At 55.4% G+C, this 23,016-nt stretch overlaps 1 protein-coding gene across 1 annotated transcript; it reads left to right on the top strand.

Annotated features, from left to right (window-relative positions):
* Positions 1 to 583: 583 nt before the first annotated feature.
* Positions 584 to 20,843, top strand: GNA15 (G protein subunit alpha 15). Its single transcript, XM_025861074.2, has 7 exons — positions 584 to 1,138; positions 8,176 to 8,360; positions 12,438 to 12,592; positions 13,183 to 13,311; positions 15,348 to 15,477; positions 16,568 to 16,721; positions 19,924 to 20,843. Exons 1-7 carry the CDS (start codon positions 994 to 996, stop codon positions 20,148 to 20,150), a joined length of 1,125 nt encoding a protein of 374 aa, XP_025716859.1. The 5' UTR covers positions 584 to 993; the 3' UTR covers positions 20,151 to 20,843.
* The last annotated feature ends 2,173 nt before the right edge of the window (positions 20,844 to 23,016 follow it).

Below are 23,016 nucleotides of genomic sequence, written 5' to 3'. Positions count from 1 at the left end.
TCCTTGACCCCCTATTTAAAGCCCCAGCACCCCAACATCCCCTACCCCCTGCTCTGCTTTATTTTTTTGTTCAGAATAAACGTATCACCCACCCAACAGGCTGGAATATGTTTTAAAAAACCTGTGTTTCTTCATCTGTGTCTCTGTCTGAGATGTTAGAGGCAGGGAGGCCCGGGATTCTGCCCCTTTGGTTTCCTGTCATGCTTAGCACTGCGCCTGGCACACAGTAGGCACTCAATAAGTATTTGCAGGAAGAAGGAACAGCCCCTCCCCAGGGCTGCCGGCTCAGCGCTTAGAGCCTGGGGCCCTGCAGACTCCCAGCCCTGTCTTGTCCTTCTGCAGCCGCTGTCGGGGCTGTCCCGGCGAGTCACTTCCTGGCTCTGTGCCTCGGTTTGCTCATCTGCACATGGGGGGTAACAGGAACTCTCCTGCACGGGAGCCCCTGGCCTTCACTGTTTTTTGAAAAAGATCGTTATTGGCATTCTGATGATGTCTTCTAATTGGCTCCGTGGAGGGGAAGAAGGGGTGGGCCTGGGGCCAGCCCAGAGGCGGCGGCAGAGGCCCAGGGAGGATGGAGTCCACCCCCTTCTCCAGAATGAGGAAGGAGGGCCCAGCGGGCGCTGCGGGAGGCTGACTGTGGCCAGGGCCTTTTCTTGCCGGCAGCCCGCCCTCCCCGGGGGCACCCACCCTCAACCAGTTTGGCAGGGCCGGGCGGGCAGGTCTGGAGATGGGCGGGGAGCCCTGAACCTCCACACCTTCTTGGGCTCCTCCTCCTGCCCCCACCCGCCTGTGCCGGGCACTCAGGCCTTGCCGAGCCGGGCGCCCGGTGCCCGAGGCCGGGAAGTCAGGCGTCCCTGGGGGTGATCCCCCCCCAGAAGAGCGCAGCCCCCCCCCCGCGGGCGGCGGCCAGGAGCCCTCCCCGGGGCCAGCCGGGCGGGGTGCCCTCCCCGGGGGCCGGGGTCATGCCGCCTCGTGCCCGCTGAGGCCCCCACCATGGCCCGCTCCCTGACCTGGCACTGCTGTCCCTGGTGCCTGACCGAGGATGAGAAGGCGGCAGCCCGCATCGACCAGGAGATCAACAAGATCCTCCTGGAGCAGAAGAAACGGGACCGCGGGGAGCTGAAGCTGCTGCTGCTGGGTGAGTGGGGCGGGCGGGGACCTGGGCGGGGACCTGGACGGGACCCCCGCCAGGCCGGGAGCGTCTGGGAGCCCATTTCCGGGCACGGAGCCTGTGGCACAGAGACACCCAGCTCCGGGCGCCTGGCAGGGCCTGTGCCGCAGCGGAGGTGGCCCCGGGGGCGGCAGGCCCCGCGCGCCCTACCGGATCCGGCTGTGGAGTCAGGGCAAGGGAGTCATGCGCTCAGGTCTGTGGCCGGCCCAGGCCTCGCCGGCCGGCCATCCACACAAGCCCTCCCGCCCTCTCCCGGCCACGCGGCCCGCCCCACGGAGGGCTTGACTGTCTGCGGGGTCCCCCGGGCAGAGCACTGCCCGTCGGCCCTGCCTGCCTGACGGGCGGGTTGGCTCTTTCATTCATTCAGTCAGTCAAGAAACAGTGAACGCCTCCTGGGGCGCAGCAGCTACGGACATGGGCAACGTCCCGGTCTCCGTGGACCTCATCTTGCCATGAGGGAGGCAGACGTTAGCCCATAAACCAACGAGCAGATAAAATAATTTCCGGCGGCAAGAAGAGCAAAAGGAGGAAAAGAAAACAGGGCGGGAGGGAGAAGTGATGGGCTCGGTGGCTTGTAAGGCTCTGGGATTGTGGCCCCGGGGAGCTCCAGGTCTTGTCCTGCTCGCGTGTCCACCCCCCACGGGCCTTGCCCTGCACGGGACATCCTGAGCCCCAGCTGGGCGGCGGGGGGGGGGGGGCGGTGCGGGGAAGGTGTCGGGTGTCCCCGAGTCACAGCTGCCATCCAGCCGGCCCTGGGCCAGGAGGCTGGCCATCTGTGCACTGGCCTCTCTCTCCCCTGGCTCGGTGGGCCAGGACCCCAAGGGCCCCGAGGAGTGAAAGCGTGGGGCCCCCGGGACCGCGCCTGAATCAGGGCCCTTCTCACTCTAGTCTTACACGCAGTTCCGGTAAAAGACACCTCCCCCCCCCCCCCCCCCCCCCCCGCCACATTTCGTTTTCCAAGGAAGCTGGCACGGGTATGGCCTGTCGGGACCAGGCTCCAGCCCCATGGCCTCTCAGACCCCAGCTCTGACTCCTTCCTCCCATAATCCTTTGGTGGTCACTTGGCTTCTTTGCTTTCTTCATGGACTATTTTGTTTTCCTTAATCTTTGGTAAAATCTGGGGCGCCTGGGTGGCTCAGGCAGTGAGGCGTCTGCCTTCGGCTCAGGTCATGATCCCGGGGTCCTGGGATCGAGCCCCGCATCGGGCCCCCTGCTCACCGGGGAGCCTGCTTCTCCCCCCCCCCCCCCGCTTGTGTTCCCTCTCTCGCTGTGTCTCTCTCTGTCAGATAAAACGAAAAACAAAACAAAACAAAAAAACACCACTTTGGTAAAATCACCAATGAGGCTGTCTGAGCCTGGAAGCTTTTAATTAAGAATTTAATTACTTTAATAGCTATCTCTGATTTCTTCAGACCAGGTAGGCTATTACAGTAATAATAGGTATGATAGATGATGTGTGATTGATTACTTTTTAATAATAATATTATGAGGGCTAGCTAGGCTATTTCTTCTCGCGTGAGTTTTGGTTGTCGGTGCCTTTCAAAGCACTTGCCCATTTCTTCAAAGCTGTCAAAGGGATGGGCGTCCAGTTGTCTACCACAGGCCCCCTCATCATCCTTTTCAGGCCCGGAGCCTTTGGGGTGGTGCCCTCTCTTTGGTTCCATCTGCTTGCTTTTCCTCCGTCCAGCAGGCTCAGGTGTATCAGTGTCGGTGATCTCTCCTTGCACACCTCAAGTTCATATACCCGAACCTCAGGGCCTTTGCACGTGCTGTTCTCCTGCTAGGACCTGTCAGCCTCACCCACACCTCGGCACAGCCGGTGCTCTCACTTCAGGCAGCATGGCCCATGTGTCTCCTCCTTGGAGAAGTCTTCCAGGACTCGCTGGCTACAAAGGTCGTCCACCCTTCTCTTTCCTCCACTTGATCCACTTGATCTTTCTTCTGAGCACTCACTCACTGAGATTCTCTTAGACTTGTTCACTGTTCTTCATTGTCTGTCTCTCCAGTGACACAGCAAACAGCACAAAGGTGGGGACCGTGTCTCTCTCGTTCATTCCCGGGGTCCCCAGCATCCGGCCCAGGAGCGCGGTGACCCCGACAGAGAGCAGATGCCCAGAGCAGACTTTATAAATGAATAAGGGAATGAACGAGTCCTGTTTCAGGGGTGATTTTCCCTGGAGCTGCGCCAGAGCCGGGGCGGTCCCTTGCCCCTACACGGCTCTGACCACTGCGGGGCCAGCCCCGCATCAGGAAGCCCCTTCTGCTGGTGTCAGGTGGGGGGAGGGGAGGTTGTCCACCTCCCATGCGCTGATGGTGGCCCTGTAGACCGCGCTGTGGACTGTGGTCTTGACTACCCCCCCCCGCCCCCAGCTCCGAGGGCGGCCTTCACACCACCCTCCCTTCTTGAAAACAGGAATTGAATCCAAAAGTTATTTTTTCCTGGAGGTGGCTGATCTTTTTGAGGAAGCAGGCTGAGGGGCCAGGGGTCTGCCCCGGACAGGAAGCGACTGGCTGTTGGGGAGTGGAGGGCATCAGAATGAAGCCATTAAAGGAGCCAGCTCTGTCCGCAGCACCTGAGGTAGATAAGATGGGGAAACCGAGGCCCAAAGAGGGGAAGCAATTTGCCCAAGGTCACACAGCCAGGATCAGAACCTAGAATTCTGGTTCCAAAGCCCATGCATTTGACCTCCCTGTGAATGTGCCCCTGGAGAGAAAAGCCCCAATTCCCCAATGACAGATGGGGAAACTGGGGCCCAGGGAGGTGACAGGATTGGGCTGGGGTCGGCAGCCTGTCTGAACCTGAGCTGGACATGGACGCCAAGCCGCCTGCCCTCCAGCTGCCCAGGACTGGCTCCCTGTGACCCCGAGGCCCTGTTTCCTGGAGCGGCCACCCACCAGGGAAGGAGGTGCACGGGTGTCTCGTGATGCCCGGGGTTGGTACAGCCCCTCCCGGTGTCTGCGAGGTTCCGCTTCCTCACCCATCGCCAGAAGGAAGCAGTCACTTCCCTCTGACCCGCCAGGTGGACAGAGCTCTCCCTGCGGCCCCCAGCCCCACAGGGTGGGGGTGTCCCGAAGCCGACCGGGAGCCTGGGGCTGGAGAAGTTCCAGAGTCCTTCCTGGCTTCAGGATAGCCCTGGGCTGCAAAGAGGGGGTTCCGCCCGCTGGAGTGCTCAGACTTCAGCCTGTGACCCATCCGTGAGTCACATGATCCATCTTTTTTTTTTTTTTAAAGATTTTATTTATTTATTTGACAGAGAGATAGCGAGAGAGGGAACACAAGCAGGGGGAGCGAGAGAGGGAGAAGCAGGCTCCCCGCAGAGCAGGGAGCCCGACGCGGGGCTCGATCCCAGGACCCTGGGATCATGACCTGAACCGAAGGCAGACGCTTAACGACTGAGCCACCCAGGCGCCCCCCACACGATCCATCTTGTGGGTGGTGACCAGGATTTTTTTTTTTTCCTTTAACGAAACAGAAGAGAAGAGAAAAAAAGCAAGTTAGCTGCTGCTTTGTGAGACCTGTGATTGCTCTCCACACTCCTGGGGGAGACAGGTCTGAGAGGGCAAAGGGCGCAGTCCCCTGCGCTGGCCTCAGTATGCCCCCCCTGCAGGAGCTGTCTAGCTTCCGAGTGTCTGCAGCCGGATGACGTCATCTGATACTCAGATGATGTCGTCTGATACTCGGGTGACGTCGTCTGATACTCGGGTGACGCCTGACCCGGCTGGATGGCCGGATCCCATTTTGTTGGCTCAGGACCTGTAAGGGCTTGAGTTTACTGCTCTGCTTCTCCTCTGGCTGTGTGACCCTGGGAAAATCACCTCACCTCTCTGATCCTTGGGTGTCTTCTGCAGATGGTAAGCCAGTGGGAATCTTTGTGGGGATTGACCGAGGACAGGCACGGGCTGTTTTGGCCCAGGGCCGGGCAGACGCCAAGAGTTAAATCACGCTCGCTGTGATTATCTTTATGGGGAACTTTCTGGTATCCTACTTAAAACTCAGGACTCAGATGGAACGAGGTTTACGTCCTAGCTCGGCCACTTATCGGCTGCATGGCCCACGGCAATCCCATCAGCCTATCTGGGACTCAGTTTCCCCATACGAAGAGTGAGCCAAGAGCCGTCCCTCAGTCCGGGCTCACGGCCACCGCCGCCATGCTGTGTTGCCGGCGCTCTGGGGGCTGGGTGTTCTCCCCCACCCCCCACCCCGGGCTCCTGGGCTTGACCCCGGCTGTGATATTCGCTCGGACATTCCCCCAACAGGGACATTCAGTGAGCTGGATGCAGCCCTTCCTAGAACCCAAGAAATTCCGTAATCTCAGACACATACAGCTCCACGTTGGAGAGTTTCAGCCTGTGGACCCGTGGCGTGGGATGTTTGGGTGTTTTGGGGAAACTTTTTATTTTGGAATAATTTCAGATGTACAGGAAAATGGCAAAGGTAGAGTACAGAGGATTCCTGTCAACTCCTAAACGGCTTCCACTCGAGGTCACATGTCGGAGAGCACAGCACGTTTGTCATGGCTGAGAAATTCACGCCCGACTCGGAATGTGCCTGGTTTTCCGCTGGGGCCCTTTTCCTGTTCGGGCGTCCCCTTCGGCAACCTCACTTTTCAGTTTGAGATACTTTCAGACCTCGCGGAAAAGTGGCGCCCGATTCTTCTGCAAATGTTGACATTTTACCATTTTCTCTCTGTCCTCCATCTCTCTCTGTGTACACACTACGTATCTGGATATGTGTGTATATTCGTAATTTTTTTGTATATTCATAATTTATATAATGCATACTTATATTTATAATTTGTTTTATTATATATTCGTGTACATACTCATTTTTTATTCCCCTGAACTGTTTGCAAGTAAGTTGCAGGCCTGACAGCTTTTTACCCCTAAATACCTCGTGGGTTTGGGTCCCACCACAAGGCAGGGACCGTCCCAGGACGAGGATCAAGAGCAGGTGATGAGTGCCCTGCAGAACCTTCCACCAGCCCGGCCTGCACACCTGACTCCCAGCCCGGCCACTCTCCCCTTTCCCTGCCGATGTCCCTCAGGGCAAGAGAAAAGCACCTCTTTCTCTTGGACCTCGAGTCCAGTGGACTTAACGAATACCTGGTGTCACCCCGGCCTGCCTTTGTTGCCCTGAGATATGTGGGGACAGGGAGCTCCCCGGGGGGGGGGGTGATGCAAGACAGCACCTCCTCCTCTTTCTGCTTCCCACCCTCCCCTCCCTCTGCTCCCTCTGCCCCATTTCCTCTTTCTGGGCTCCAACCAGACCACCCCTTCCTTTTCTGCTCCTTCCTGTTCCTCCTTCCAGTCTGCCACCCTGTCCCTGGAAGGACCCCCTGCCAGTGTCCCCCTGGAGCTGGGCAGGGCAGGAAGGTGTTGGAGGGGCCTCCTGGTCCCACACCTCCTGCCTGGCTGTCACACTCACTTGACAAAAGGGGAAACAGAGGCACCCAGAGAGGGAGAGTCCAGAGCTCAGACAGTGGGGGGTTGAGACTTGGTCTCTGAGCTTCCAGCCCCGGGCTATTGAAGATCCAAGTGTCACTGTCGCAAGCCCAGGGCCGGCTTCCTGGGTGTGAGACCGGGGCAGGCCCACAGCGCCCTGGGCTCAGAAGGGCCTCATCTTGCCCTTGGATCCGCACATTGTGTAGCTGGCCCTGCAAGGACCCCTCTGGTCCCTCAGCAAGGTCTCGTTGAGTCTGGCTTCCAAATAGCTCTCAAACGTCCCCTTCTCTCCCACCGGGGTGCAGCCCCATCATCACTCAGCTAGACCTCCACCCCAGGCCCCCTGCTCCTGCCCTTGCCCGCCACAGTCTGTCTTCACTGCACCCCCCGCCCCCCACCGCCAGAGGATGCCTGTGAGGACCTGGGTGAGGAGTACCACTCCCCACCGCCCTCCAGGGCTCCCACCTCCCTGGGGTCAGTCAAAGTGCAAGTCCAAGTCCTCTCCATGGTCCCCGAGGCCCTGCACCACCTGCCCCATCCCCACCCTGACCTCCCCTCCTCCCTCTCTCTCCCTCACCCGCTCTGCTCCAGCCACATGGCCTCTTCCCTGTTCTCCAACACACCAGGCCTGGTTCTGCCCCAGGACCTTTGCACGGGCTGTGCCCTCTGCATGATGTGCCCTTCCTCCACATCTTGGCCCAAGAGCAACCTTCCCAGACTTCAGATCTCAACTCCGAGACAAATCACCTCCACCGAGAAGCCTTCCCTGACATTCAGCTATAGTCAGCTAAACACTATTTATTCTATTGTATTGCCTTCATAAAACTTTCTCTACCCGAAATTATCATAGCAAATAATAATAACAGCAATTCGAACTAGAGTCATTGCTACTGCTGCTGAGCATAGCGAACGCCAGTGTAGCTCTTACTGTGTTGTGTCCAGGCATGCTGCAGGCCAGGGCTCCACGAGCTTTTCCTGTACAAGCAGTTGGTGAATATTTTCAGTGCTGAGGCCAGGCGGTCTCTGTCCACCTGCTCAGCTCTGCTGTTGTAGTGAGGAAACAGCCATAGTCCATTTGTACACACACAGGCATGACCGTGTGTGAATAAAACCTTATTTATGGGCACTGACGCGTGAATCTCATATCATTTCCACATGTGATGAAATAGTCTTTTTTTTTCTTAATACCTTTCCATCGTTTAGAAATGTAAAAACTACAACCGTAAAAAGTATTAGAGATGCAAAAGCTACCATACGGACTGTAAGAACTTGCTGGCCACGCAGAAATCGGCGGCTAGCTGGATCGCCCGACAGGCCATAGTTTGCTGACCACTCCCCCCCCCACCCCGGGAGCCCCTTACAGTGAGCTCCTTTCCTGGGAGCTGGCGGGCAGGGTCTGTTGCGAACCCCGTCTTACACCTGGGGAAACTGAGGCCCAGAAGGTAAAGGCGCTCGCCCAGGGTCACAGAGTGCGGCCCTGGCTGAGCCGGGATTTGAGCCCTGGAGGCTTGGGTGGTGGGTAGCGGGAGTCCCAGGGCTGAGCTGCTCGTGTGCCTCCCCAGGGCCCGGTGAGAGCGGGAAGAGCACGTTCATCAAGCAGATGCGCATCATCCACGGGGCAGGCTACTCGGAGGAGGACCGCAAGGGCTTCCGGCCCCTCGTCTACCAGAACATCTTCGTCTCCATGCGGGCCATGATTGAGGCCATGGACCGGCTGCAGATCCCTTTCAGCAGGCCCGAGAGCAGCGTGAGCATCCTGGGGCCTCTCCTGCTGGGCTTCAAGCTGGGTGGGACCCTCTGGACCTCAGGGTGGGACCATGTCCCTTCGGACCTCCAAACCCAGGCTGTGTCCACTAGGACCCGCAGGGCAAGAGTGTGCCCTCAGACCTCAAAGTCCAGGACCATGACCCTTCAGACCCCCCAGGTCAGGACCATGTCCACTCAGACCCTCCAGGTCAGCACCTGGGGCATGGCCGTGTTTTTCAGGCCCGCAGGTCTTGTTAGGTTCACCCCAGGACTTTCCTGGGGGTTTTCCGTGCATCCCAGGCAGCTGGGCATTGGCTCCCTCTCATGCATGGACCTCCGGGCTGGGTCATCTCTCCCTGGACCCCACGATGCCCAGGGTGGGAGTCCTGAACCAGCCCCCGTTTCGCCGTGGAAATGTTTGACTGAATCCTGCCCATCCTGCTGCGGGGAAGGCCACTGTGCATGCACGTGTCACATCCCTTTCTTACTAAATTTTATTTGGTAATATTTCCCATGAGCTCTACCCTTGCAACCCATCTCGGTGTGCACGGGGCAGGGCTGGTAACAGCAGATCTCTGGAACACATCCACCTTCCTAACTACAACTTCATGCCCGTTGGATGTCAGTTCCCCGAATCCCCCTCCACCGGCCCCATTCCACGCTCTGTGTCCGTGGGGTTGCCTTTTCTAGATGCCTCACATGAGTGGGACCCTGCAGTGTTTGTCCTTCTGTGACTGGTTTATTTCCCTTAACACGATGTCTCCTGGGTTCATTAGTGTTGTTATCTATTGCAGAATCCGTTTCTTTTTTAAGGCTATGTAATATTCCAGCGTGTATGTGTGCGTGCACGTGCACGAGGACACACGCGCATGTACACACCACTTTTTCATTTTCCATTCATCTGTTGATGGGCATTTAGGTTGTTTCTACATCTTGGCCGTTGTGAATAGTGCTACAGGAAACATGGGAAGCTAGTATCTTTTCAAGATCCTGATTTCAATTCTTTTGGTTAGACACTCAGAAGTGGAATTGTGGGATCACAGGGTAGTTCTATTTTAATTTTTTAGAGCAACCTCCATGCTGTTTCCCACAGCAGCTGCACCAGTTTGCATTTCCCCCAACAGGGCACAAGGGTTCCAGCTTCGCCACATCCCTGCCAGCACCTGTCCTTTGTTTGGTGTTTATAATAGCCATTCCAACAGGTGTGAGGTGACATCACCTTTCTCGAATCAGAAAGCTTGTGATTTTGAATCTGAGTTGGTCCAAGGACCTCAGAAGAGCAACTGGGGCTGGTAGAACCTTCCTCACAGGGCTGATAGAAGAATGTGATCTATCAAAAGTGCTGAAAGCTCTCACAACGGTGCCTGGAGTGTAGTAGGGCACAGTAAGCATCGGCAGAAGGGACAAAACCCCTTCTAGCTGGGTGCCATCGTCCCCATCTCCTAGTTGAGAAACAGGAGGCTCAAGGAAGTGATTCACTTGACTCAATTTTCACAGTCCACAAGTGGAAGACCAAAGAGAAGCACCCACCAACCAGGCCACCACCTTTGGTTATGCTGCTTTGCTTTATAGAATAACGTTTTTTATTGCGATGTAACACATATGTCAAAGAAGCCAGCTTGCGAGCTCAGTGAATCATCACAAAGCAAAGACACGTGTGTAACCATTGCCCAGGGCGAGAAGCAGAAGATGTCCCCAGAGGCCCCTTCCCGACATGGCTATCCTCCCACCCCCGCCCGGGGCTAACCACTATCCCGTCTCCCATCAGCGTATTGCCTATTTTTGAACTTCTCCTGCATGGAATTAGACGGAATGTTCTGCCACGTCTGGCTTTTGGCACTGCACAGTGTATCTGGAATTCTTCCATCGTTGGGGGCATAGTTGTGATTTGTTCCTTTCTACCATATATATTTTATGCCAATCTGTGCATTTCCGTTGGGTATCTGCATAGAAGTCGATGTGGATAATAAAGTGGATTAGGTAAGGAGGAGACACCAAACTGTCCCCAAGCAGCCGCGTGTGAAGAGTTCTGCTTGCCCCAAATCCTAGCCAACACCTGATGCTGTCCCCTCGTTTTAGCCATTCTGGTGGGTTCTTGGTCATATTTTATTGTGGTTCTGATTCGCATTTCCCTGGTTAATAAGGAGGCTGCACAGCTTTTCATATATGTGTTGGACACTTGGATATTCCATTTTGTGAAGCACCTGTTCAAAACTTTTGCCCATTTTTGTTTTTGTTTTTAGTTTTGCCCATTTAAAAAAAAAAAGTATTGTCAGTTTTTTTCTTACTGATCTGTAGCAGATTCTTTGTAGGTTCTGGATATGAGCACTCTGTTATGCATTTTGCAAATACTTTCTCCCCATCCGTTCCTTGTATTTTCACTGTTTTCATGGTGTCTGGATGAATAGCTCTTAATTTCAATGAAGTCCAGTGTGTCAATCTTCTGGTTAATAGTGTGTTGTTGTGGTGGGGGTGGGCGGGTTTGGAGCCAGACTGAGATGTTTTTCCACTCCAAGGTCATGATGAAACTCTTTATTGCTGTCTTTTAAAGGGAGCTTTGTTGTTTCATCTTTAGATTTACATTCCACTTGGAATTGATTTTTGTGTAGGGTGTGAGGCAGGGATTATGTTTCTTTCCTTCCACTCCACCCCCACCCCTCATTCTCCCCAGGACAGATACTCAATCGTGCTAGTGCCTCTTATGCTTTTCCCACTGTACCATAGTCTCATCTTGGTGATAAATCAAGTGTTCAAATGTGCCTGGACCTGCTAATGCTCTTCTGTTCCACTGGTCAATTTATCTACCTTTGAGTGAATATCACTTCATGTTAATGATTGTAGTTTCCTAATATCTAGGCTTCGAGCCTGTTAGTGTAAATCCTACCACTTTATTTTTCTCCAGAATTGTCTTGGCTACTTTGGGTCCTTTTGCATTTCTACATAAAGTTTAGAATTATCTTGTCAGTTTTTGCACACACACACACCTTCATACCTTTCTGGGATCTTGGTAGAATTGCATGGAATCTGTAGATTAATTTGGGGAGAATCGGCAGCTTAAAAAAAAATGCTGAGTCTTTCAATCCACGGGCATGGCATAGCCCTCCGATTATTTAGATCTTTTCAATTTTCCTTGGTGGTGTTTTCTACATTTCAGTGTAGAGAGCTTTCACATCTGTTGTTAGATTTATTCCTAGGTATTTGCTATCTTTCAGTGCCACTGTAAATGGGATTCAAACTTTTAAAAATTTCCACTGATTCGTGGTTAATATATAGCCACCCATTTGAGTTTTGTTTATTGATCTTGCATTCAGGGACCTTGCTAAGTTAACTGGTTTATTCTGATAGCTCATCTCTAGGCTGTTTTGGATTTTCTACATAGAATCATGTTACCTGTGAATAACCACAGCAGAACATGCTCCTTTCCAAACCTGACACCTTTCCTTTCTTTTCCCTGTCGTATGGCACTGGCAAGGACCTCAGTACAGTGTTAATTAGAGATCGTGGACATCTTAGTCACATTCCCAGTCTCAGGAACACACAGATCCACAAAAGCTCACATGCATGTGCCCAGATGCACACCCATACACACGCGGATTCACAGGCATATGCAAGCCCACACGCACACATGCCTACATGTGTGCCCACACCAGCGCAGGAGTCTGATCAGCACTGATGACTTCTTGCTGGAAGGGAAGGAGAGATGGAGTGGAGGTTGCTGTGAGGAAGAAGGGGAAAACGTGGGGCCACCGGGCAGGAGGCTCAGGCTGCACGTGCCTCTACCTCCCCGAGAAACCGGGCCACAGGGCTTCATTGCATTATCTAGTCTGTGGTGGGGGCACCTGTAGCGACTTGCCTCACAGGTGTCCAGGAACCAGAACTGACATCCACCTGTGTTCTCTGCAGCCCCTCTGCCCTCCATCTGGGGACAAACTCGTGTGGGAGGGAAGGAAGGAGCAGAACAGAGGGGTGGAGCAGGACAGCAGTGTGCAGGGGGCTCCGTCGCAGAGAGAGGAGGTGGCTTGCAGGGATGTGTGTAGGGCGGCCCCGCCCCTGATGTGCCCCGTGCATCCCTCCGCAGCACTATGCCAGTCTGGTCATGAGCCAGGACCCGTACAAAGTGACCACTTTCGAGAAGCACTACGCCGTGGCCATGCAGTGGCTGTGGAGGGACGCCGGCATCCGGGCCTGCTATGAGCGCCGCCGAGAGTTCCACCTGCTCGACTCGGCCGTGTAGTGAGTCCGGGGCCCACGGGTGGCAGGTGTGGGGTGCAGGGTGCGGCTGAGAGGCAGCCAGTGATGAACTCCTCCCAGGGACTGCTCTTGGACAGACAGGGCCCAGGCTGGTGGGCTCCTGATGTGGGACATGCTGTGGGGTGGGCTGGCTATGGATGGTCTTGCTCCAGAGTGATGTCATTCCTGGGGAGGGGGGGCACTGACCTGCAGTGACATCATTCCTGGGGTGATGCTGCTCATCATCAGACAGTGACACTGTCCTGAGTACCATGCTGGGCATCTAGGGTGATGTGACAGCTGGGACTTTTCTTGGGACCCAGCTGTCACTGGGTGACAGCTCCCCGAAGGTGACCCCCCCGCACACAGTGAAACTGTTCTTGAGTTCACAGTGTCCTTGAGGTCCTGCTGCTCTGAGGGTGAAACGGCTTCTTCCCGATGTTCCCACAGCATCAGGGTGATGCTTCTGGGCTACCTGCAGACCCAGAGATCCTGGCCCCTCCCCGAGCAGGGGCCTCACTGGGCTTTGGGTGGGGGGTCTGAGAAACAAACTAAGTCTGCAAGGCTGGGCCTCAGGGCTCCTCACTCCACAGCTACCTGTCTCACCTGGAGCGCATCACTGAGGAGGGCTACATCCCCACAGCACAGGACGTGCTCCGAAGCCGCATGCCTACCACCGGCATCAATGAGTACTGCTTCTCCGTGCAGAAGACCAACCTGCGGTGAGCTCACAGCCCAGAGTCGGGGGAAGCTTCCTATAGGCAGGCAAAGGAACTGGGGCCCTGAAGGATGAGTAGGAGTTTCCCAGTCCCAGTCCTCAAGTGGCTTCCAGGATGAAGGGGGCAGAGCTGGATCTCGACACCTTCAGCCCCTTTGCAGTCAGGTCTGAGACCTGGAAGAGCCCAGAGTGGGGCGACCAGAGCTCTAGGAGGGCAGGTCTTCCTAAGGAGGGGACATTGGTATTAGGGCATTGAAGGATGAGTAGGAGTTCACTAGGATAAGTCTTGAAGGGCTGCTAGGTAGGAGGAGACAGAGACTGTGTGGTCAGTGATATTCCGGAGGGATTGATTCAGGGCTGGGGAAGCTCAAAAGGTGATCTCCTTGAGGGGCTGAGGCTGGAGGTCAGGAGACTCAGGAGGAGGCAGGAGCCATGATTCAGGCAGGAAGTGTTGGTAAGGGCCAGGGCAGTGGTCATGGGGATGGAAATGAAGGGATGGTGCAAAAATCATTTTGGGTGTAAAACGGGCAGGACTAGATGAGTGTAAAAGTCCGAGAATCAAGGTGATGGGGTCAATGTGTGGTGGCGGCAGCATGGGGGTATTCAGTTAGACAACGAAGTCGTTCAGGACACTAGAGTCTGAGGGATCTGGGGCATCTGGGAGGTAGCTGGGCATACACAGGCCTGAGCTGCAAGGCACATGTGTGAGTGGCCAGTGCAGCACGGGGTCATCCAGGCAGAATGATGACCAGTGTCAAAGACTAAGGCGAGATCAGAAAGAGTACACTGAGAGCAGTGATTTCTGGGATTGTGGTGAGAGGGTCATCTGTGACCTCAGCAAGCTCCCTGTCTGTAGGTTCATGGCAGGGAACTGTGGAGGGTGCAGGGTGAGGACTGGACACAGGGGTTGTGTTCACTTCACCCGTATTGAGTCCCATGCTTCCCTAGATTGACCCCCTGAACATGCCCCTCTGGCCTTTTCATAGCCCTTACGAGGATGGTTCATAATTTTCTGTTTGCCATCGGTCTCCTCCCCTGATGGAGAGCCCCAAAAGGCCAGGGGATGAGTTTGATTCTCCTGCTTTGCTAGTGATGATCAGCTCAAGATCAGAGTAGAAGTTGGTGAATGTGGGAGGATGATTGGAAAATGGAAGGATGGATGGGTGGATGGATGGGTGAGTGTATGTAGGTGTAGATGTGTGGAGGGTGGGTGGATGGATAATGGATGCATGCACGGGTAGGTGGGTGGGTAGATAGATGGATAGATGGGTGGATGGATGGATGAGTACGGGGGTAGATGGAGGGATGGGTGGGTGGAAGGACGGACAGAAGGAAGGGCGGATGGCTATGTGGGTGATGAATGGATACATGGGTGGGTGGGTGGATGGGTGGATGGGTGGGTGGATGGGTGGATGGGCAGCCTTGGTTTCCTGTCCATACAAAGGGGCAAGTCCCTTCTTGCTCTGGGGCTTCTGGCATTTCCTGTTGGCTGCCTGGGTAACAGTCCCATCCCTGGGGAAATGATGCAAGCCTTGTTAGCAGTGACCCACATTTCTTAGAGGAGAGAAGAGGAAGGCGGGAGGGCTCAGGCTTTTGTTGCGGTGTGTGGAGGTGGAGGCTGGGCCCTCACCCTGGGCCACACACAGAGGGGATGGTGTTGGCCCGTCAGAACAATGCGCACATCACGGATAGGGAGACTGAGTTCTGGACATGTTCGGCAGTTTGCCCCAGGTCACCCGCCAGAACCAGGGCAGACCTCGGATGTGTCTGACCTGCCGTCGTCTACCCTGGGGTGAAAGTCAGGCAGCCCAATGCAGAAGCTCAGCAAAGTCTCCCCTCCCGTGCCTCCATGTGTAAATAAGTCAACAGTAACATCTGCCTCATGGGGCTGAAATGCAGTAACGCAGCAGAGGCCAGAGGCTGCCCCCAGTTCCTGCTGCTATTAAATATTGATCTGGACATGCCTCAGACGTGCCTGGGGTCTGGGGTGCCATGGCAGGGGTTCCTGATCAGGCCTGACAGGGGGGTGATTCCTGGCAGGATCGTGGATGTCGGGGGCCAGAAGTCAGAACGCAAGAAGTGGATCCACTGCTTCGAGAACGTGATTGCCCTCATCTACCTAGCCTCGCTGAGCGAATACGACCAGTGTCTGGAGGAGAACAACCAGGAGGTGAGGCCACCGCGGGTGCAGGGGCGCTGCCTCCTGCTGTCCCCGGGATGCACAGCTGAGCAGAAAACCCCCCTGCCACTCTTGAGTGGGTCTGTGTGCATCTGGCGTGGCTCTGAGCTCCACCCTCCACTCTTCCGTGGTCAGAGCATTGAGTCCAAGACACAGATCCACAAGCACCCCGGACTCTCTCTCTCTCAAAGGGATGCTCGAGCCCCGAGACGTGGCCCCCAGGAAGCACAATGCAGCTGGCCTGGGAAAACGGGGCATGCTCCAGGGACAGTGTCCTGCTTTTATTCAGAAAGACTGGGCATTGCTCTTTTTTGAACTCTTCTCCTAATTAGGACCTGGCTTGTTTCAGACGTTTGCACTTTTAGGGGTTAAAATGTCACACGCACAGTCTGGAGACCCAAGGGTCAGATGCTAAAATTTTGACTCTCAGGCCAAATGAAACAGATTGAATTTGAGGTCATTCTGCCATAGATCTTGCTTGAATGCAGCCACCCGCCATGTGCTAGTTTGCTGGGGCTGCCATAATAAAATGTGAAGTTCTGGGGGCTGGAGCTACGGAGACATTTCCTCTCCCAGTGCTGGAGGCCACACACCCCAGACCAGCATGTTGGCCAGGCTCGTTCCTCCCGAGCCTGTGAGGGAGACTCTATCCCTAGCTCTCCCTGCTTCTGGGGGTCGCTGGCCATCCTTGGGCCACGTCGCCCCATCTCTGCCTCTGTGGTCACATGGTCTTATCCCCTGCATCTGTGTCCAAACATCCCCTCTTTATAAGGACCTCTGCCATTGGAGGTGGCAATCTACTATGACTTCTTCTTAACTAGTTACATCTTCAAAGACTCTATTTCCAAATAAGGTCCCATTCTGAAGTTCCAGAGGGACATGAACTTGTGGGGGACACTAGTCAAGACAGTAGAGGCCACACAAAAGCATGGGCACACCCCCTCTGACCCAGCCAGAAGCTGGGGAGCCCCAAGCTCCTGGACGTTAGGCTGACAGCCCCATCTCCACATGGAGGGGGAGGGCTCCTGTCTGGGCCAAGCCAGCCATTGGAGCAATGACGTGCCTGTTCCGCCCAACCCAGAACCGAATGAAGGAGAGCCTGGCCCTGTTTGGCACCATCCTGGAACTGCCCTGGTTCAAAAGCACATCTGTCATCCTCTTTCTCAACAAAACTGACATCCTCGAGGAGAAGATCCCCACCTCCCACCTGGCTACCTACTTCCCCAGTTTTCAGGGTGAGTGGTTCTAGAACTCTCTGTAACCCTTCGCCTCCCGAAAGCAGCTCCCAAGAGAAATGTTGGTCCAGACTACCTCAGCTGGAGTCAGTGGAGTTTCAAATGGGATCAGACAGACCTGAGTTCTAGACCCAAGCCGTGAGTCTCAGTGTCCCCCTCTGCAGAATGGGGAGAAAGTGACAGCCACCATCTCTCTTGATGCCGTGGCTTCAAGCAGGGGGCTCCAAGGAGGCAGGTGTTGTAGATCTCTTGCGCGTGGGTCCACTGTAGAGTTCATTGTCATAAGCCACACCTGGAAGGCGTCAACAACCATTTCCAGAATCTGCCTCGATTTCTGAGACTTCTTTTTCGATCTTTCATAGTCATCTTATCTACATCTAAGATAGCAGATTCAAAAGGAAACCGGTGCCTGACCTTTGGACAAGTCCTTCCAAGGCACATGGCTCGGTTTTCACAAATACAGCAACCCTCTTACATGCGGTGCTGGTAGCCACGGTCGTGTCTCGGCAAGCACGCAGGAATCAGGACTAAGGAGCAGGTTTGGGAGTGAGCCCTCAGCCCAGCCCGAGGGGCAAAGGGCCTGGCCTTCTGGAGAGGAGGATGGGGGAGTTGGCCACGGCACCGTTTAGCATATCCTACAGAGAAGGGAGGTGGGGTTTGGGTGAGTCCCAGGAACGGACGACGTATGGGCTCGCGCTCTCCCTGGAGGGCCGCTGTGAGGGGCTGGTGGAAATATCCCAGCTGAGCTACAAACTGCCCCCCAGGTTAGGGGCTTAAAGCAGCCCTTTGACTTTGCTCACATTTTTGTGGGGCAGGAACTTGGAAAGGTTGAGGTGGGTGAGTTCATCTTTGATGTGTATGGCATCAGCTGAGGTGGCCGGGACTGAGATACCCCTCCAACTTCTAACACCGTGTGTCTGATCGCTCTGCACCCCTCTCCCTCCCTGCCTCCCCCTCCTTCCCTCTGCTGCTTTCTCCCCCATCCCCGCACCCCTCCCTGGCCCCATCTGGTGTCTCCTAATCCAGGGTCCCTTCATGAGGCTTGGGCTTCCTCACAGCATGGCTGTTTCACGGTAGCCAGGCTTCAGCCCCGGTTTGGGTGGGGGGAGCCTCAGAAGTCCCAGATGGTTAGAGATGCCTCACTCTATTGGTCAAACAAATCACTCAGGCCAGCTCAGACTCAAAAGGAGGCAAACAGACTCCCCTCTTGATGGCCAAATGGCACCCACCTACAGGGAGGGGAGTAATGGCGGCCGTGCGGGAGACAAATTGGCTTCATTTCCTGGGGCCACAAACTAGGGGGCAGAAAACCACCGAAATGTATTCCCCTCAGTTAAGGAGGCCAGAAGTGTGAAATCGAGATGTCAGCAGGATTGGTTCCTTCTGGAGGCTCTGAGGGGACATCTGTGCCAGGCATCTCCACTAGCTTCTGGTGTTGCCTGCAATCCTTGGGGTTCCTTGACTTATAGACACATCACTCCGATCTCCTCAGTTGTCATATGGCCTTGCGTGTGTGTGTGTGCGCGTGCGTGCGCGCGCACGCCTGCCTTTCCTCTTCTTATAAGGACTCCAATCATTGGCTACCGGGCCCACCCTAATCCAGTATGACCCCATTTCAGGCTAACTAATTACATCTGAAGACCCTATTTCCAAATAAGGTCATATTCTGAGGTTCTGGGTGGACAGGGACTTGAGGGGATGCTATTCACCCCAATACACAAGCAGATGCAGCTCTTAAGTTTGGTGACATCACCATGGGTGTGACCCTTGGCCTTGTTAGGGCTCAGAGCCCATGTGAGCCCCTCTCAACCAATCAGATCCAGAAGCCTTGGGGGCCTGAGAGACAGATGTCAACTTATTCCAGCATGGCGGACAGCCCTTACTCCTTCCCCAGCTGAGCAGCCTTGGGAACGGGAACATGGTGTGGAGAATTTGGGGATGGGGTTAAAGTGGACAGTTTTTTTTTTTTTTTTTTAAAGAGAGAATGAGAGAGAGCACATGAGAGGGGGGAAGGTCAGAAGGAGAAGCAGACTCCCTGCCGAGCAGGGAGCCCGATGCGGGACTCGATCCCAGGACTCCAGGATCATGACCTGAGCCGAAGGCAGTCGCTTAACCAACTGAGCCACCCAGGCGCCCCTAAAGTGGACAGTTTTGAAGGACTCTTTTCCTTCCCATCAAAGGGAACCTTCATGACTCACCTTTTTCTCCCAGCCAGAGGCTTGAGTACTCTTTGCCAACTTCTGGCGCTCAGTCCTTCCCTCTTCTGTACTAAATAACATCTGTGATTATAACAACAGCTCAGGCATCGAACACCGTTGGAAGCTCCCTGTGCAGTGGAATTCTTTCTTCTTACCACCACGGAGATGGAGAAACCGAGGCACAGGGCGGTGCAAACGCTCCCCAAAAGCCACACAGCCAGTGAGTGGCAGAGGCAGGATTTGAACCCAGGCTGTCTGGGTCAGGAGCCACCAGCCTTACCCGCTGGGTACCCTGCCTTTCTGGAAGAATGATGATAACATTCTGGTTATTGAGTACAGAGCCCTCTACATGATTGCACTGAATCCCCACAACTCTGAGAGGCTTGGGCCTGTTAGGATCCCCACTTTACAAATGAGGCAACTGAGGCTCACAGCAGTTGCATGGACTACCCTCTAAGGCAACCCAACTAGTAAGTAGCAGAGCCAGGTCTTGGGCTCCAAAAGCCTTAGCTCACACGGTGCTTAAGACAGAGAGACACAGACACAGAAAGACGCAGAAACAGAGAGGCTGCGCATGTCAGCTGCCTCCCCAGGGTGGCCGTCCCTCCCCTCCTCTTGGCCTCGGTTTACCTATCTGCACTGCTCAGGGACGTCTTTCTCTGCCACGCCAGGTGCCCATCCCCTCCGTTACAAGCCCAGCCAAGGGAGAGGGTTTCTTTCTGCCTAAAGTCCCAGAGCCAAGCCTTATTGCTCCATCCCAGTCATGTGACTCAGAGTCCATGCTTGAGGCTCCCATTGGCTGGACCTGATGGTCATGTGACCCTCTAGAAAGACAAAAGATGGCGCCGGCCTGCACGTGGTGCCCGGTCCCTGCGGCCCCTGCAGCCCTGATGTAGTCCACGTCTGGAGCAGGGTCTCCAGATCCCCCTCTGTGGCTCAGCGGGGAGAGTCTCCCGCATGCCCCACGAACCGCGTGCCCTGACTGCCCACCCCTGCTCCCCCAGGCCCGAAGCAGGACGCAGAGGCAGCCAAGAGGTTCATCCTGGACATGTACACCGGAATGTACGCCGGCTGCGTGGACAGCGCTGACGGGGACAGGAGGGGTCCGCGCTCCCGGCGCCTCTTCAGCCACTACACGTGTGCCACGGACACCCAGAACATCCGCAAGGTCTTCAAGGACGTGCGGGACTCGGTCCTGGCCCGCTACCTGGACGAGATCAACCTGCTGTGACCCAGGCCCTGCTGCCCCCGGGCTCAGACCCGCGCGTGGCAGGCGGGACCTGCGAGCGGACCGGTGCTCAGTGAGCCCAGACGCCCCCTGTCGCTCAGCCCCAGGTCCGGGGGGCGGAAGGGCCGCGAGTGAGTCGGCGGTTGAAGGCCGGTCGCCGCCCCCTCCTTTCTCTGACCCTCCCCCAGGACAACCCCTGCCTTTGCCCTCCCTTGACTCCGTTTACCTCCTCGGAAAGGGAGCACAAGGGCCACTTGGGATGGCAGGGTGGAGGAAAACGTGAGGGGAGCAGAGGATCGAGGACTTGCCCCACCCCTGGGGAGGTCCTCTCCGGGGAAGAGGCCGCGGACCCCCACCGAGGTGATGCGCCAGCCCAGCGATGGGGGAGCGGGTCTTCAGTCCGAGGGCGCCGGACTCTGGCGCCCCCTAGCGGACAGGAGGCGGCATCCACCGGCCTGAGGTCTGGGCGGCGCGGGGACTTCCCGTTCCGGGCGGCAAGAGAGAACGCTGTCCCTTCCAGAGCCTGTGCCTCAAGGTGTGTCCTGCCCTGTTTACAGACGAGGGAAACTGAGGCCCACAGGCATTTCCCCCACTTCCCAGTCTGGGGGCCCGGGCGCACTGCATCTTACAACTTTTCTGTATTTATTCCCTCCCCTTCTGTGGGGCCCCTTGCAAGACATTAAAGACGTGTCTGGAGACCTGTGATTTCTTAGGGGCGTCCGGTGCCTCCCTGCGCGGCCCCTTCTCAGGGCGACTGTCCCAGGTTGGGTAGCCACGTGGAGAAGGAGGGGGGAGGTTGGTGTCGTCCGTGCACCCGTGCAGGGCACGTCCTGGGAGCCGTGTGGGACTGATGCACTTGGAGCCGGGCGGTGGAGTCGGGGTCTCTCCCTGGCCTGGGGGAGGGGGCGGCATTTGAGCCCAGCCTGTGTTGCTACTCACCCCAAATTCCAGGAGCCACCACCGCCTCGGATGAAGGTGGAGATGCGGATGGGGACGGCTCCACTTACCCCGGACCGCGGTCCCCCACCGTCCTCAGGGCCGTGTCACAAGCCAGCCCACCTCTGTTTTCAGATGGGGAAACTGACACAGAGAAATGCACTCGTTTGACTGAGGCTCCAGCCTGCGGGATGGCAGAGCCAAGATTCTGATTCAATCAAGCCTTTTCTATTTTTTTTTTAACTTTTATAAAAGATACACTTTCTTTTTCAGAATAGTCCTATTTATAGAAAAATTGTGAAGATACTACGGACAGTTGTCTTATGAAACCATAGCCAGTTTCCCTATTGTAAACATCCGACATTAATGTGGTACGTTTTTTTTATAATCAATGAACCAACATTGACTCGTTGTGACCTGAAGTCCACCCTTTATTCAGATTGCCTGTTTTTCCCAAGTGTCCTTTTGCTGTCCTGGGACTCCAGCCAGGACACCTCGCGACCTGAGGCTGTCATGTCTCCTGAGACGCCGCTGGTCTGTGACAGTTTCTCAGACTTTCCTCATTTGTGATTTTTAAAGAACTTACTGGCTTTTTTCCAGAGATTCACGAATCAGGGAGCATCCAGTCTAGCGGATAGACAGAAGCTGCCAACTTCCCCTGTTTTTGATGACCCCGGTAGTTTTAAAGCCTGCTGGTCAGGGATTGCATTCATTTCCTCCAGCTGCTAAAACAAAGTACCACAAAGTGGGTGACTTACATAGCAGAAATGTCCTCTGTCCATTCCGGAGGGCAGAAGTCAAGGTGTGGCAGGGTGCTCCCTCTGGAGGCTCCAGGGCAGGATCCTTCCAGCCTCCTCCAGCCTCCAGGGGCTCCAGGCGCCCCTCCGTCTCTGCCTCCGCCTTCATGTGGCCCCTTCTCTTGTGTGCGTCTGTCTGTGTCTACATTCTCCTTCCTTATAGGGGCGCCGGTCATAGTGAATGGGGGCCCACCCTAATGACCTCGTCTTAACTTGATTACGTCTGCAAAGACCCTGTTTTCAAAGAAGATCACATTCCCACGTCCCAGGGGTTAGGACTTGACCGTATCTCCTGGACAGTCCCTTGGCGGGGGCTTGCCTGGTATTTTCCTCATGACTGGGCTCAGGTTGCAGATTTTAGGGCGGAGGACCACAGAGGCAAAGGGCCATTTCCGCCGCATCCTATCAAGAGCACGTGCGGTCAGCCCGCCGCCACTGTGCGCCTCGGTCACCTGGCGGAGGAGTCACCCAACTCTTTTGAAGGCCTTTTTTTTTTTTATTGTGGAAAATATCAAGCCTACAAAAACAGGGAGGCGAGTCAGGGCTACACCTGGACATTTGTGGGCTCAACGTATGTTGCCTTTGTGGGCCTCCTCCTGCATAAGCAACCGTTAACGCTGATTTTCTTACAACACTGTTGGTAGAAAGACCAATTCATGATTGCTGTATTCATTTTATTCTTCTAATCTCAAAAAGAAATTAAAAACATTTGCACAGGCCCCACAAAGTGTCCTGGACCCTGGGCCTAAAGGGGAAGCTGCCCTGAAGCCAGGACAGAGACCCCAGCCCTCCTGAGTCAGTACTGACCCCTCCCCGGGTCCACGAGGACAGTGTGTCTCACCGCTGATGGGCATAAGTCACAAATGTTTGCTCACAAACCAGGCCCACACGTGGCATATTGGCTGCTGTAACTCTCTTCATCTGGAAGCATCCCCCAACTTTTTTTTCTTGGTCACTTATCTGTCTAAAAACCCAGGTCGTTTGTCCTGTAGAGTATCCCAGCCTCCAGACAGGGCAGGTGGTATCCCCGGTGTCAAAGAACATGTGCCTCGTTCCCTGTAACCCCTGCAAGCTCATCTATCTGGAAATGGGAGTGCACTCCTAGGGGGTGCTGTGAGCCTCGACTGGAAGACACT

This window comes from Callorhinus ursinus, unplaced genomic scaffold (genome assembly GCF_003265705.2).
Source record: "Callorhinus ursinus isolate GAN/ISIS: 27379988/994484 unplaced genomic scaffold, GSC_fseal_2.0 scaffold77, whole genome shotgun sequence".
NCBI classification, from domain to species: Eukaryota; Metazoa; Chordata; class Mammalia; order Carnivora; family Otariidae; genus Callorhinus; species Callorhinus ursinus.
The sequence above is the reverse complement of the archived record's forward strand: the minus strand, read 5'-3'. Positions and strand labels throughout refer to the sequence as shown.